The sequence below is a fragment of the Chrysemys picta genome, chromosome 6, assembly GCF_011386835.1.
Source record: "Chrysemys picta bellii isolate R12L10 chromosome 6, ASM1138683v2, whole genome shotgun sequence".
Lineage (NCBI taxonomy): Eukaryota > Metazoa > Chordata > Testudines > Emydidae > Chrysemys > Chrysemys picta.
Window position 1 is genome coordinate 37,264,465 of NC_088796.1, and position 16,862 is coordinate 37,281,326.

The 16,862-nt window shown below is 41.6% G+C and overlaps 1 protein-coding gene across 5 annotated transcripts in view; it reads right to left on the reverse strand.

Annotated features, from left to right (window-relative positions):
- PDE4D (phosphodiesterase 4D) overlaps positions 1–16,862 on the reverse strand; it is a 1,097,801-nt gene that overhangs the window by 494,333 nt on the left and 586,606 nt on the right. Inside the window, exon 1 of one of the 5 annotated variants that reach the window (XM_065599007.1) lies at positions 961–2,189. The exons of the other annotated variants lie outside the window; for them this stretch is intronic. Coding sequence (XP_065455079.1) covers positions 961–1,007 — 47 coding nt within the window. The 5' untranslated portion in view covers positions 1,008–2,189. Of the gene's footprint in view, positions 1–960; positions 2,190–16,862 lie in introns of those variants that run through there. 5 annotated transcript variants of the gene reach the window in all.

The following is a 16,862-nucleotide window of genomic DNA, read 5'->3' on the forward strand; positions in this document are numbered from 1 at the left end:
AAATACACTGAGGAAAATAATATTTTGCATTACTATAAAGATATTGGCCAGGGAAAATCCTAATGAGTTAGGTATCCAAACATTTATACTAAAGGCAAATCTTTTGACTAAATATAAACTGTGCAGACCGAACTTTCATAATCTGCTTGCTTTTAGTACCTTTAAAAGAACTGAAATAAACCCAAAAATGTAATAAAGACAAGATCTTACATAAAACTGGGCCTTGCCCAGAAGTTCAGTAGTTAGTTAAAGCATTCAGTCATAAATTCCAACATGAGTAGCATGACATGACGCCAATCGACTGGAAAATAATCATAAAGTTGACCTTAATACATTATAAAGTAAGTTGTAGACAAAGGTTACTCCCTGAGCAAGAACTACAGATTTGTCTGGGTTTAAGAGGAAACAGATGTTTTAATAATGTTGAAGTGATTTTAGTTCAGTGGGATTGTTTCCCAAACAGCCAGGTTTAAAATGTTAGCACACAAACATATATATATATTTTTTAATTACTGAATTACTGTAGGGGAATCATTTATCCTTGTTTTTCAGTCAACTGAACTCTAAAAAGAAAAAAAAATAGAGGCCAGACAAGACAATATTATATGGGGAAAACAAGTTTGTAGTGTTTCTTTGAAATAATGTTATGAATCAAATGGCAGTCTTTCATTGATCCCATAGATAGAAATATTTCTATTTCTCAAAAGGTTCTTATTGATTGTATTTTTACAGCTATATTATCATCTCCATTCTGCAGCTTGACTCTTCTGTTTTGTGATGGCACAGGGGTGCTAAACTTGTATTACATCACCACTATCATCTCTGTAAGATTTTCATTTTACAACAGCTCAATCCTCACTTTCCATTAACAATGGAAAAGTCAGCATCTGGCACTTGCCACTGTATTTTGCAAACAAGCATTCTGAGTTTAACAATCTGTAGTGTGTATCGATTACTCACCATATCCATGAATGCCTCCTAAAGGGGAAATTATTCACATGCATCATGTTCACAGATCTTCCAGCATTAGTATTTTCCTTATCAGATAGCTTTTTCTGTGATGGTATTCATAGATGCATTCCAAAACAACTGCATGAGTAGTTAACACCAAGGGTTATTGCAAAAATTATTGTATTCCACAAAAATAAAAATATCCAAGATCTGAGGAAAGACTTTTCATAGGGTTTTCTATGTACATTTCCATCCATTTATGTCACACTGGTGAGTTACAAAAATGAAAGTATATGATATATGGTAACTGCGTATCCTAAGTGAAGGCAAAGGTTCCCCTTGATACAATCCAAGTGGTTTTGGTATAAATTAAAGCATTTTCATATGGAAAAGGAAAAGGTTAGTCAAACGATAGTTTCTTGTCATCCATGCTAAATCAGTGTTTAGGGGAAAATGAATAATTTCAGATTCCTTTGCCATAGTGTCCTTTAGAAATGAATATTGCTTTTTCTTCTTTCTTAGACACATATTCATCAGTGATCACTTTAATGGAGTTTTCTTTCTTGCAAGCCCTGTACAAAGACTGGTGGTTAAAAACCCATGTACATCCAAAGCAAACTTCTTCTCTGAATTTTGATTCTCAGGGTTTATTTCTTCATCTAAGAAAGAAGGAAGGAAATGTGCTTTTTCTGCTCCATAGGACAGGACTACAATTAGATACTACCATGAGTATAAGGTTTTGTCATGATCAAATTCATTTTGATGTCTAACCCCATAAGGCTGTCTGCTCCTTTTAAGTAAAATGACTAAGCTATTGATTCTTTCACTGCATAACCTAGTTCTAATTTGATGTTATACTTTATATAAAAAACGTGCATGCATTCAGATTTTGCCACAAAAAAGCAAAGCTTTAAGTCCTACGTTATCTAAGAAATCCTCCTCTGCTCTTCTTTTCTCCCAATTCAGCAAACAGTAGTTATTACTCCTGAGGCTCTGACAACATCCTTGGGAAGGTTCTTAAGATCAAGCTATACAGACCCTGTATATATTAAAACACTGCAGGCAGCAGGCTCTTGATTTCTTTCTCCTGACAAGAATTGCCAACATACCCTCTGAAATCCTTGGATCCTTTCATACTATGTCTTTGCTCTCCTGTTCAGTAGCAGCTCAGGACACTTGCAGACTCTGTGGCACTATTACTCTGCAGCAGAATCCGCTCCGGGCTGCAGTGAATGCTGCCTGACAGAGGATGTGCTAGCGTCAAGGGGGCCCTTTAGGTGGGTTCTCCTGACACAGTATATCCTCCTCTGCTTTTTTCAGCAGACAGACAGACAGACAGAGAGACTAGAGGAGAGGGGTGTTTGTGGGGGAGAGACGGGGACAAAACAAAAAGAAAAACAAAACCTCTCTCTAAAAGACCTGTTTCTCTTAATGACTACAATAAAACAAAATTTAAAAATAATTAAACATGTAAATGTTAAATAAAGAAAACACACACCTAGGACAAAATATTGTACTGTATTTTTATTTGATGTCTGAAAGACTATAGACTTTTTTTTCATTTACATTTTCCTGTTACTAGACCACAGTCCATTTCTTCTTATTTTTTCTTTTTTCAAAAAACATGGTTTATGCTGCCCTATGACTCTTAAACTTCAAATGACCACTTGCCCTTTTGGACAGGAAATCCTATACTATGAAAGCCAGCTACACCTTCAAAGGCATCAACACATGTCATAAAACTGCTTGTTTGATTAGGGAGTGGTCTGACTAGGGAGTGCTGTGATAAGACATTACACTGCACATTTTATGTCTTCTATTTCCTTAAGATTGTTTCTCCTGCTGTCACAGCTCCATTCAACAATACCCCAAATTAGCCCTAGCTCTGTTGATGCCATTTTGGAACAAGAATAAAATAATAAACTATCTGAGTCTAATAGTGTATTGGCAATGAAGTAGTATTTGTTTAAATTCAGTAATAAGAATGGCCTTACTAGTTGCATACAGACAGCAAAATATTCATGTACCTGTTTTAATTATTGTATTTCAAAGACTTATGGCACAAGATTCAGTACATCTCAGAATTTAAAAGAGCTCTGGCAACCTTCTGTCCTGCTACAGTATGCAGAGTGGAGGGGGAGAGAGAGAGTGTGTTTTCAATAAAATGCAGCCATCAGAATTTGAATTTTTTTATTAAAGATTGTGAACGGTAAAGAATGTTATTACTTATCAATAGCAAGTCAGAATGAGAAACAAAATGAATAAGCACATTTAATGAAGGTAAATAACTCAAATTAACTTTTTAATGGATTGGTAAAACCATATTCTCTTACGTTATGGGACTTTATAACATGTAAAAAGCATGTTCCCTATGCCCCCTGTTGGGGCTTATTGCAAAATACATTAAAATATAATATAAACAAATACTGTGAAACTATACAGCTATATTGCCTTTAGTCTCTCCAGTTCCCTACTCCTTTGACTGACATACAAGCAACATATTAAGAGTACAAAATTTGTCAGCTGCTTTCTTTCACTTTGTTTTTATTGTTTGTCTATATGTATGTCTCTTAAATTTTTCAAAATCATTCCTCCATTCCCCCATCTAAGAGCCCCAGCCACTCTGCTCTGCTATTGCTGCTCATCTCACAATAAGAGTACCGCTCCCTTTATGAAAGGAGCAGGGACCCACTGATATCTAAAGGTCCAGTTAAAAAAATGCACTAGCATTGTAGATGTCAACAAAGGCCCTAAAATCTCTAATGGAGTGCTTTCTTTCCCTCCCTCCCTCCCTGCCTCCTGCAGCTGCATTTGTACTGACAGTGGCCAGAGGAAGTCCCTGCCTCCCATCTGTTTTGGCCCTGCCTCCAGCACTCTGGCAGTAGGGGTTTTCTCCCATGTAGTGTCAGGCTGTTAGGGGAAAATCAATAACATTATAATAGTAATATATAATAAAAATCATACAAGTAATTGAGAATAAAACTACATCAAACTGATACAGAACTGTCTGCAATATGCAAAATAAAGGATAAAATTCATCCAAAACCAGGGAAATTGAATAATAGCATCATAAAAATGTAGGCCTGGAAGGGACCTCAATAGGTCACCTAGTCCACTCTCCTGCACAGAGGCAGGACTAAGTACTATCTAGACCAGGGGTCGGCAACGTTCGGCATGCGGCTCGCCAGGATAAGCACCCTGGCGGGCCAGGCCAGTTTATTTATCTGCTGACGCGGCAGGTTCGGCCGATCGCGGCCCCCACTGGCCGCGGTTCGCCGTCCCGGGCCAATGGGGGTGGCAGGAAGCCGCGGCCAGCACATCCCTCGGCCCGCGCCGCTTCCCGTCGCCCCCACTGGCCGCGGTTCGCCGTCCCGGGCCAATGGGGGCAGCAGGAAGCCGCGGCCAGCACATCCCTCGGCCCGCGCCGCTTCCCGTCGCCCCCATTGGCCCGGGACGGCAAACCGTGGCCAGTGGGGGCCGCGATCGGCCGAACCTGCCGCGTCAGCAGGTAAATAAACTGGCCCAGCCCGCTAGGGTGCTTACCCTGGTGAGCCGCGTGCTGAATGTTGCCGACCCCGATCTAGACCATCCCCAAAACAAACAGGGGCTGCTAACAGGGAGTTTCGCAAGGGAGTTCTCCAGGTGAAGGAGGAGCAATACAGCACCCTTTTGGGGTAAGTGACTGTCTGTAGTGTGTGTTTGTTTGTGTTTGGGGTTTACTTGCTGTGTGCTGAGCTTGTGTTTGTCAGTCTGGTTGGTTGGTTGGTTGAAGGACCGTGTGCTGTGGCTGGCAGTTGGAAGCTGTGAGCTTCAAAGGAAGATTTGAAAGCTAGAAGCCTCTGGTAAGTGGCTGAGCCTTAATCAGTGGGCGGGACATTCATACAGGCCAGGGCTTTATAAAGCAGCGCACAAGCGACCAGGGAGCTTTTGTGACCAGGGGCTGCTAACAGGGAGTTTCGCAAGGGAGTTTGGAAGGGGAGTGGGAAGGGGCAAGGGTCCCTTGCCGGTTCTATCTGTTTTCCCTTTATTCCCCTTAAAACCTAAAACTTCTTACTTAAATAACCCTTTCAGCGGGCAGGGGGCTGCAGACGGGAGTTTGACAGAGGAAGGCTTACGATGGTTAGGAAGACCCGCAACACCTATGCCAGCACTGCTTCTGTCTCCTCCACCTGCGCCTGTAGCCAGACAGAGCGCCTGAGCATGGATGCTTCTACCCAGATCCTGGTGTGGTTTTGCAGAGACTGTAACTTGCAATTTCCACTTACTGATATCCAGGCTGGGGGGACCATCCAATGTGAAAGGTGCCTGCTGGTGGAATCTCTCAGGCATCAGGTGGGAGAGCTACAGGAGGAGGTGGCTAGGTTGAGGAGCATCCGAATCTACGAGCAATTCCTGGACAGTGTCCATGTGGAGACAGCTGAGGTAGCTGTCCCAGTACACAGGACTGCTGATACACCACTTGTGGAGGAGGAGATGGCTCAGGGTGGACACTGGCAGCTGGTTACTTCTGGCAGCAGGCAGTGCTTCACCCCTGCTCTGAACCCTCCCGCCATGGTAATAGGTAACCGTTATGCTCTTCTTGATACAGGAAAGAAGGCATCACCCCCTACAGTAGAGGAGGAGAAGCCTCGTACCCCTAAGGCTGGGAGGTCTGCTGCCACCACTGCAAATAGGAAACGTAGGGTAGTGGTGGTCGGAGACTCTCTGCTGAGGGGGACGGAGGCGCCCATCTGTCGCCCTTACATTTCATCTCGGGAGGTATGCTGCCTGCCGGGAGCCCGTATCCGAGACATTACGGCGGCATTGTCGAGGATTATCCAGCCCTCTGACTACTACCCCATGCTACTCATCCATGTGGGCACAAATGATACTGTGCGGTGTGACACTGAGCGGATCAAGAGTAACTACAGGGCTCTGGGAGTACAGGTGAAGGAGTTTGGAGTACAGGTGGTATTCTCTTCGATTCTTCCTGTCAAAGGTAGGGGCCCGGGCAGAGACAGATGCATCATGGAGGTGAATGCCTGGCTGTGAAGATGGTGTCGCCAGGAGGGCTTTGGCTTCCTAGACCACAGGATGCTATTTGAGGAAGGACTGCTAGGCAGAGATGGCATTCACCTTTCAAGGAGGGGAAAGACCCTATTTGGACACAGACTGGCTAACCTAGTGAGGAGGGCTTTAAACTAGGTTCGACGGGGACAGGTGAGCAAAGCCCGCAGGTAAGTGGGGAACATGGAGACATGGGAGATGGGTCGGAAACGAGAGGGAGTGTGGGCTATATTGGCAGAGAGAAAGGAGGGTCAGGACAAAACTGGGAGGAAAGATCAAACCAGTATCTTAGATGCCTATATACAAATGCAAGAAGTATGGGTAATAAGCAGGAAGAACTGGAAGTGCTAATAAATAAATACAACTATGACATTGTTGGCATCACTGAAACTTGGTGGGATAATACACATGATTGGAATGTTGGTGTGGATGGATACAGCTTGCTCAGGAAGGACAGACAGGGGAAAAAGGGAGGAGGTGTTGCCTTATATATTAAAAATGTACACACTTGGACTGAGGTAGAGATGGACATAGGAGATGGAAGTGTTGAGAGTCTCTGGGTTAGGCTAAAAGGGGTAAAAAACAAGGGTGATGTCATGCTAGGAGTCTACTACAGGCCACCTAACCAGGTGGAAGAGGTGGATGAGGCTTTTTTTAAACAAATAACAAAATCATCCAAAGCCCAAGATTTGGTGGTGATGGGGGACTTCAACTATCCGGATATATGTTGGGAAAATAACACAGCAGGGCACAGACTATCCAACAAATTCTTGGACTGCATTGCAGACAACTTTTTATTTCAGAAGGTTGAAAAAGCTACTAGGGGGGAAGCTGTTCTAGACTTGATATTAACAAATAGGGAGGAACTTGTTGAGAATTTGAAAGTAGAAGGCAGCTTGGGTGAAAGTGATCATGAAATCAGAATTTGCAATTCTAAGGAAGGGTAGAAGGGAGAACAGCAAAATAGAGACAATGGATTTCAGGAAGGCAGATTTTGGGAAGCTCAGAGAGCTGATAGGTAAGGTCCCATGGGAATCAAGACTGAGGGGAAAAACAACTGAGGAGAGTTGGCAGTTTTTCAAGGGACACTATTGAGGGCCCAAAAGCAAGCTATTCCGCTGGTTAGGAAAGATAGAAAATGTGGCAAAAGACCACCTTGGCTTAACCACGAGATCTTGCATGATCTAAAAAATAAAAAGGAGTCATATAAAAAATGGAAACTAGGACAGATTACAAAGGATGAATATAGGCAAACAACACAGGAATGCAGGGGTAAGATTAGAAAGGCAAAGGCACAAAATGAACTCAAACTAGCTACGGGAATAAAGGGAAACAAGACGACTTTTTAATCAATACATTAGAAGCAAGAGGAAGACCAAAGACAGGGTAGGCCCACTGCTTAGTGAAGAGGGAGAAACAGTAACAGGAAACTTGGAAATGGCAGAGATGCTTAATGACTTCTTTTTTTCGGTCTTCACCGAGAAGTCTGAAGGAATGCCTAACATAGTGAATGCTAATGGGAAGGGGGTAGGTTTAGCAGATAAAATAAAAAAAGAACAAGTTAAAAATCACTTAGAAAAGTTAGATGCCTGCAAGTTACCAGGGCCTGATGAAATGCATCCTAGAATACTCAAGGAGCTAATAGAGGAGGTATCTGAGCCTCTAGCTATTATCTTTGGAAAATCATGGGAGACGGGAGAGATTCCAGAAGGCCTGGAAAAGGGCAAATACAGTGCCCATCTATAAAAAAGGGAAATAAAAACAACCCAGGAAACTACAGACCAGTTAGTTTAATTTCTGTGCCAGGGAAGATAATGGAGCAAGTAATTAAGGAAATCATCTGCAAACATTTGGAAGGTGGTAAGGTGATAGGGAACAGCCAGCATGGATTTGTAAAGAACAAATCATGTCAAACCAATCTGATAGCTTTCTTTGATAGAATAACGAGTCTTGTGGATAAGGGAGAAGCTGTGGATGTGGTATACCTGGACTTTAGTAAGGCATTTGATACGGTCTCGCATGATATTCTTATCAATAAACTAGGCAAATACAATTTAGATGGGGTTACTATAAGGTGGGTGCATAACTGGCTGGATAACCGTACTCAGAGAGTTGTTGTTAATGGTTCCGAATCCTGCTGGAGGGGCATAACGAGTGGGGTTCCGCAGGGGTCTGTTTTGGGACCGGCTCTATTCAATATCTTCATTAATGACTTAGATATTGGCATAGAAAGTACGCTTATTAAGTTTGCGGATGATACCAAACTGGGAGGGATTGCAACTGCTTTGGAGGACAGGGTCATAATTCAAAATGATCTGGACAAATTGGAGAAATGGTCTGAGTTAAACAGGATGAAGTTTAACAAAGACAAATGCAAAGTGCTCCACTTAGGAAGAAAAAATCAGTTTCACACATACAGAATGGGAAGAGACTGTCTAGGAAGGAGTACGTCAGAAAGGGATCTAGGGGTTATAGTGGACCGCAAGCTAAATATGAGTCGTCAGTGTGATGCTGTTGCAAAAAAAGCAAACATGATTCTGGGATGTATTAATAGGTGTGTTGTGAGCAAGACACGAGAAGTCATTCTTCCGCTCTACTCTGCTGTGGTTAGGCCTCAGCAGGAGTATTGTGTGCAGTTCTGGGCACCGCATTTCAAGAAAGATGTGGAGAAATTGGAAAGGGTCCAGAGAAGAGCAACAAGAATGATTAAAGGTCTTGAGAACATGACCTATGAAGGAAGGCTGAAAGAATTGGGTTTGTTTAGTTTGGAAAAGAGAAGACTGAGGGGGGACATGATAGCAGTTTTCAGGTATCTAAAAGGGTGTCATAAGGAGGAGGGAGAAAACTTGTTCACCTTAGCCTCTAAGGATAGAACAAGAAGCAATGGGTTTAAACTGCAGCAAGGGAGGTCTAGGTTGGACATTAGGAAAAAGTTCCTAACTGTCAGGGTGGTTAAACACTGGAATAAATTGCCTAGGGAGGTTGTGGAATCTCCATCTCTGGAGATATTTAAGAGTAGGTTAGATAAATGTCTATCAGGGATGGTCTAGACAGTATTTGGTCCTGCCATGCGGGCAGGGGACTGGACTCGATGACCTCTCGAGGTCCCTTCCAGTCCTAGAATCTATGAATTAAAAAAAAAAGGTGATTGTCTAACATGTTCCTAAAATCCTCCAGTGATGGCGATTCCACAACCTCCCTAGTTAATTTATTCTAATGCTTAACTAGTTTCGCAGTTAGGAAGTTTTTCCTAATGTCTAACCTAAATCTGCCTTGCTGCGATTGAAGCCCATTAGTTCTTGGCCTGTCCTCTGTGAATAAGAAGAACAATTTCTCACCTTCCTCTCTATAACAACCTTTTAGGTACTTGAAGACTCGTATGTCCCCCCCTCAGTGTTCTCTTCTCCAGACTAGATAAATCAATTTTTTTTCAATCTTTCCTTGTAGGTTGTGTTTTCTAGAACTTTACTCATCTTTGTTGCTCTCTTCTGGACTGTCTCTACTTTGTTCACATCTTTCCTAAAGTGTGGTTTCGAAAACTGAACACAATACTCCAGCTGAGGCCTTATCAATGATGAGTAGAAAGGAAGGATTATTTCTCGTATCTTGCTTACAGAATTTCTGCTGTTATGTCCCAAAATGATGTTCGCTTTTTTTTTTTTTTGGCAACATTGATGACTCATATTTAGTTTTTAATCCACGATAACCCCCAGGTGCTCTTGGAAAAGGGAAAAATCAAATTTTTGAAGGTAAGAAACTAATGCAGAAACCCACCTTACCACCTATTTGTGCAAATGAAACTAGGAGTATTTTACTTGATTAACAAAGAAAACTGGAATAACTGGACTAATTAGTACAATTTGGCCAGTATGGATACACTGAAAGCACAAACAAAAAATGTACAGTTAACTAAAAGAGTTGTAATCAGATATACATCCTCACTAGAATGCAGACATCTTCATCTCACATACATAAATCTTTTCTTTTTTACAATTACCTGCTGCTAGTTTTGTTGTAGTTTTATTTCAAACCAAAGTAATAGTTCAGACCATTCTATTCTTGAATAATATATTAGTCATTTGTACTTACAAAAGATGCATAAAACAATTTCCTCCAGTATAATATTGAGACATTAGATAGTTCAGTGTAATATCATATTATCCTTTTTCTGTAGGAGGAAACTTAAGTAAATGAAACCTTTGCCTACGATGGTACCGAATGATTTTCACTTGCACACACTGCCTTATTCATAAGGAACACACTGATGAAGGGTCTTATTTTCAGAAAATCAGGCCCACAGTGGCTAAGATAGTTTCAATACAATCATATAAAAGACCAATGTTCCATTTCCAGTCCATTCTTGTTTCTGGACCAGAAGGTACTGGGAATGTTGCAACAACAGCCTATATGGATGGGTTAATTGTAATATTAATTAGGAGCACTAACAGAAGACTGACGGCTGTGGGACAGGATTTCAAAGTTGGTAGTGGGATGTTAAAGGACCCTGTTCATTGACACGAGCAACAACCTCCTTACAGTGTTATAGAAAGAAGTTGACATATCCCATTTATGGTTTATTGGGGGACATTAATAAAAACAGGTTTTCCCAGATTTGGGAACAATTATGCAAAAAGTGGTATTATCCTTGCCAGTGTTTCATTCTCTGCTAATTCACATTTTGGCCTACTAAAGATAGCTTTTATCCACACTGGAGCCAGCATATACAGTACTGTTATACTTTGAAAAGGAATATGAAAATACATGAAGTGAGAAATTCAATGAGAAGGGAAATTATGGCACTTAGAAGAGGACTCTTCCCCTGACAATTATTCTTGTATCCTGAATAGAATACAGAACTACTCCTGGAGGAATTCGGTGCCAAAAAATTAAAAATTCTGTGCACAATATTTTCAAATTCTGCAAAATTCTGCATATTTCAATTGTCAAAATAACACAGTATAATCACACCGGTTTCAATTATTTTTGTTCATTTATTTCACATTTGTCAGCAAGTATGTTTGTAACAACACAGACAACAAAAAAGATTCAGGAAATGTTTTTTGACAAATAGATTCCTTACTGGGCATATTAATACAGAACTCTGAGTAATAATTCATTTAAACTACAATATAGAACCGTATTTCCTGCACCCCTCAGAAGCAGTGCAAAGGCTTGGGGAAGTCACGGGTAACAGAGGAGCTGAGGGAGAGGGAAGTAATTGCTGGGAAGAAGCCTGGGTGTGAACTAGGAGGGTTGTTGGGTATAGGTGGGGAAAGTATGGAACAGGGTTGTTTTGAGGTTTTTTTTTTTTTGCTGGGTGGGGGGGGTGACTGTTAGGGAGCTTCCCGCATACAGACCCTGGCTGACCCCTAGCCTCTTCCATTCAATCAGGCACATCTACCCTTGTCCCAACGTGTCCCTGCACCCTGTAGTCTGATCTTAGATTATGTATTTATTATATTGATTTCTTAAGAATCCCCAGTTATCACTTTGGGGGTTGCCAGGTTCTTGCCCCAAGATCAGGCCCACTATTATTTAAATTATTATATAGTTGGGAACCCTGATGTGCACAGTTGCAACACTCACAATATAGGAACTCTTTTATATTTACAAATATAGTTTATTAATACATTTAGCACAGTCACAAACAACCCAACTTAGTAGGATAGATAGAAATACTACAGAATGTACACCTACACACCCATATATTCACACCATCCCTTGTAGAACAACCTGAAATGTTAGCTATCATCTTCCTCATCACCATCACCTTTCCTATCATTCTGGCACCTGCCAACGACTACATCTCTCTCTGCTACTGCCCCTAGGGTGGGGTGCCACTTTTATAATTTGTTACGCTGACACTGTTATGTTTGATGCATATTCAGTAGGGGATTTTTCCTTTCTCCTTATTTGTATTTCTTCACCTTACTAATGTTGGAGTGTCTTTTTCCTATAGGTTAGTATATCAATGATCTCAATTTATTATATACGTCAATTCGTTACCATGGCCCTTTTGTGATTAGATATCACATTTGTTATTGTTATTTCTGTCCTAACTTGTTATTTCGGTTCTTTCCAAGTTCTAAGTTGTGGTGTACCTGTTAAGTTTAAAAGGTTATGAACTTAGGAAAGCCGCTATGCCAACCCTCTTTAACGCATCCTCTATGTTAAAGGTTGCAGTCATATATGGACCTTATGCTTTAGCTCCATTTATCTAGGTGAAAGGTCCCAGACATATGTATGCTAACTTTGCCTTAGCTCACTACACAGGATGTGGCCTGCAGGTACAGCAAAATATACCCTAATATAAACGTATTATAATAAAACAATCACACCTATAAGAAAATAAGAAACTTATAAGAAAAGATATCTATATAGATATAGATATATCAAAAAGCAAGTAAGCAGGCTAGCCTTAAATGTATCTTACGTACCTGTTACGTAAATCAGTACATCAGGACGCTTCTGTGGTTGAACTTTTTACCTGTGATCAGAACTTGCCCTAAAACTCTATTTTCAGTTCCTCAAATACTTGGGTTTTCTGTAGGGCCATTTATCTGTTCAAAGTTCATAGGTCTCAAGCTTTATGCTAATTTGCTGAAGCTAATGTCTTACAGGATACAGGCCTGAAGGTTTATTACATTACCGCTGAATATAATGCAAAGCAGTAAATATAATGAAGGCAAGCTAGCCCACTGGGCTACAGTAGCAGTGAATATAATAAAGGCATACTAGTCCACTAGGCTACAACCCCCATCCACATATGTCCCTTGGTTCTATCAAGATTGATCACAAAACTAAATATTAGTGTTTTTTTTCAGACAGAATGAAATCCAAATCAGTAATATATATAATCGGTGCTTTAAAAGGACCAGTTTCACAAAGCTGAAAACAATTAAGAGCCAAATCAGCTGGAAAAAAGAATTTAACAGAAAATTTTGAATGATAATTGGGAATTGTTTAAAAACACTTTACTAAATGCCCCAAAGCCACAATTCCACATTTGAAAAAGGCCACACACTGGTGAAAAAAAATCAATCTAACTTACATGGGAAATAACAGCAGCTGGGTAGAGTGGGTTAAAACCAATATATAATACATGAAGAAAGGGTAATATGATAGTAATGAACATAAAACAGAAGCTAAGAACTGAAAAGAGAAGCAAAATATCCAAGGAGAAATTTATGACCTTCAGAGTAAAGGATAATACAGAGGCATTTTTAAGTTTATTAGGTATCAAAAGAATCCTAACAACAGTATTGGTCCATCAATAAATGGAAATGGTAAAATTGTCTATAATAATGGAGAAGAGGCAGAAGTACTCAATAGATATTTCGCCTCTGTATTGGGGGGGGGAGATGATGCAATTATATCATATGATGATAAAAAGCTGTTCCCTTTAATGATGGCCACTCAAGGTGCCTATTTTGCCTCAGGGCAGAGGATATTGCAGTTAAATGTCCATCTGATGAAGTTAGACATTTTTAAATCAGCAGGTCCAGAAAACTTGCATCCATGATTTGAAAAAGAGCTAGTGAAGGATCTCACTGGACCATTAAGGTTGTGCCATATTTAGAAAGGATAAATGGGATGACCTGGGTAATTATAGGCCTGCCAGCCTGACATCAATCCTGGGCAAAATAATAGATGCAGGCTGATACAGAACTTGATTAATAAAAAATTTAATATAGTTAATGCTAATCAACATAGGTTTATGGAAAACAGATCCTGTCAGACTAACTGTATTTTTTATGAGATTACAAGTTTAGTTGATTAAGATAATAGAACTGATGTCAAATACTTAAACGTCTATAAGGCTTTTGACTTGGTACTGCACAACATTTTGATTAAAAAAAATAGAATGACACTAAATTAACATGGCACACATTATATGGATTAAAACCTGATTAAATGATAGGTCTCAATGTGATTATAAATGGAAAATCATCATCAAGTACCCGTAGTTCTAGTGAGATTCTACAGGAATTGGTTCATGGCCCTGTGCTATTTAAGGTTATCAGTGGATTGGGGGAAAACATAAAATCATCATGACAAAGTTTGCAGAGGACACAAAAGCTGTGCAAGTGGTAAATAATGAAGAGAACAAGTCACTGACAAAGAGTGATCTGGATTGGTTTGTAAGCTGGGCACATGCAAACAACATGTATTTTAATATGGCCAAATGTAAAGCTGTACATCTAGTAACAAAGAATGTAGCTGAAACTTACAGGATGAGGGACTCTAGGAAAAGACTTAGGAGGTCACAGTGGATAATCAGCTTAACTTGAGCTGCTCCCTACTGATAAACTCAAGAAGCTTGATCTATTTGGCCTGGCAAAAAAAGAAGGCTAAGAGGTGACTTGACCACAGTCCATCAGTACCTATAGGGAGAACAAAAAATTGATAATGAGAGCTTCAATCTAGCAAAGATAGAACAAGATCCAGTGGTTGGACAAATTTAGACAAGAAATAAGTCTAGGTTATTAACAGTGAAGGTTATTAACCATTAGAACAACTTGCGAAGGGTGTGGTGGCTTCTCCATCACTGGAAAACTTAAAGTCAAGATTGGTTGTTTTCCAAAAAGGGAATGACTTCAGGGAAGACCTATGGCCTCTGTTATACAGGAGATCAGACTAGATGATCCCAGTGGTTGTGGTGCCCCTGCATAGTCTCAATAGCTGAGTGGTTAGGGCACTCAGCAGGGATGTGGGAGTTCCAGATTCAAATCCCTGGTCTAGAGCAGGAATTTAAATGTAGGTCTCTTCTACCCAGGTGAGTGCCCTAACCACCAAGCAATAAGATATTTCCATTCTCTTCTGTTGAAGCTTTTCCACTTTGTATAAAATATTTGAGGCATTACTCCTGAGGGAATTCTGCGCCACTGCAGAATTTTGCAGAAATTAACGTAGTGCGCACAGAATTTCCTTTCCCTGATAGAAATGGGCTGCAATGCTGCTGGCCACCACTAGGAGCAGATGGACTCAGCAGAGCCCAGCTTATCCATAGAAGACACTGCCAGGGGGAGGGGAGGGAGCTAGAGGGTTCCCGACAGCTGCAGTTCCCTGGGGGAAGAAGAGGGCGGTGCACAGGAAACTCCGTGCAAGCCTGGGACCGAGCATCAGGCTGTTTTTCCCTCTGGATCCCTGGGCTCTGGGGGTGTGTCTGGGCTGGAGGCCACGGCTGAGCTCTGGGGACAGAGAGGAGAGGGAGGTGGGTGTCTGGGCTGGGGGGGGGGGGGGCTGTGGCTGGGCTCTGGGGGGAAAGGGTGTGGGTATCTGGGCCAGCAGCCCCCCACAGCGGCGCTTTTAGGGGGAGGAGGTGTGGGTATTTGGGCAAGGGAGGGCCCTGCGGCTGGGCTCTGGGGGAGAGAGGCTTGGGGGGGGGCAGTGCGGTATATGAGCTAAGGAGCCCCATAGCTGGGCTCTGGGGGGAGGGGTTGTGGGTGTTTGGCCCCCTGGCTGGTCTCTGGGAGAGAAGGGGGCAGAGAAACAGGAACTGGGTTGTCATAGGGGTTACTTTAACTCTATACTCCTGGGGGAATTTTTGTATGCGTCTATATTGTTATACACATACGTGCTGACAGGTATTTTTAAATAAATTATTAAAATAATTGAAGCTGGCATGATTATGTAATGTTATTTTGACAAATAAAATTTGCAGAATTTTGCAGAACTTTAAAATATTGTTTGCAGCATTTTTTATTTTTTGGTGCAGAATGCCACCAGGAGTATGGCATTTAAGGAGTGCAGGATATCTAACAGTTTCTGGGATTTTTCTTGCATCATCTCAACCAGTGTCTCTAGCATGTCCCTCCCTCCAGTAGAGATGATCCTGGAATACTATGTAGTCACCAAGGTGGAATGATTCAACAAGGACTACAGTGTCATCCGGTGAAGATGAGGAAATAGCTGTTAGGATAAGCTCCATAGCCCTTTGGTGTACTTCATCAGATGCCTGCTCCTGATGAACTCAGTATGTGTCACTTGAGGCTGTACACTCTACAGTGGAATGAGACCTAACCTTAGAAGGGCAGTTGAAGTTGGCTTCCTTACAAGCTATAAGCCCCTGGGGATCCTGCAGGGCCAAGACTGATGGCTATAAGGAAAGGCAGCGTGGATTTACCATGGGGATTACCAAGGATAGTGCCCATCTCTAGGTCACTTACGTCTGTGTGAGAGTAGAAATGGTACCTAGAAACCCTATGAGAACCAATGGGATCCTATCATAAGCAGAATCTTGGAGAATAGGGAGGTGGAGCCCTGCTAGCTAGACAAGAAAGGGTAATATTCTTCCTCAGGGGACAGTGCAGATTTAACAGGAGTCCAGGGATGTGCCATAGGAAGCTCCCTATTTGGTGCCATTGAAGTGCTCAGTACAGAGGATGAGGTAGTGGCTGATATCAAAGAGAGAGAGTACACTCATCATAGATGCCAATAATGGTGACTCAGGCAGACAGGATACTGGGATACTACTTGGTACCATAAAGGACCTCAGTGCCAAGAAGGTCAGTTCTGTAAGTAGCACATTGGGGACCACTGACAATGACGTAGACGATGTCAGTACTGGGAGCCATAATGTTGGTACCACAGAGGTAGCACCTAAAGTAGCATGAAACTGCTCTTTAGCTAGTAACATAACTATGAGATCAGACTCCTCCTCCTCATTCCAGGCCTGGAGATACCCTTTAAGGAAGCAGACTCAGGCATTCTCCATCTTCTTATTAGCTCCCTGAGAAGGTTACCTATGTCTATGCTCTTTAGAAGAAGAGTGCTCTCTCCTGTCTCATAGAATCATAGGGCTAGAAGGGACCACAAGGGTCATATAGTCTAGTCTAACCCCCAGCCAAGAAGCAGGATTTGTT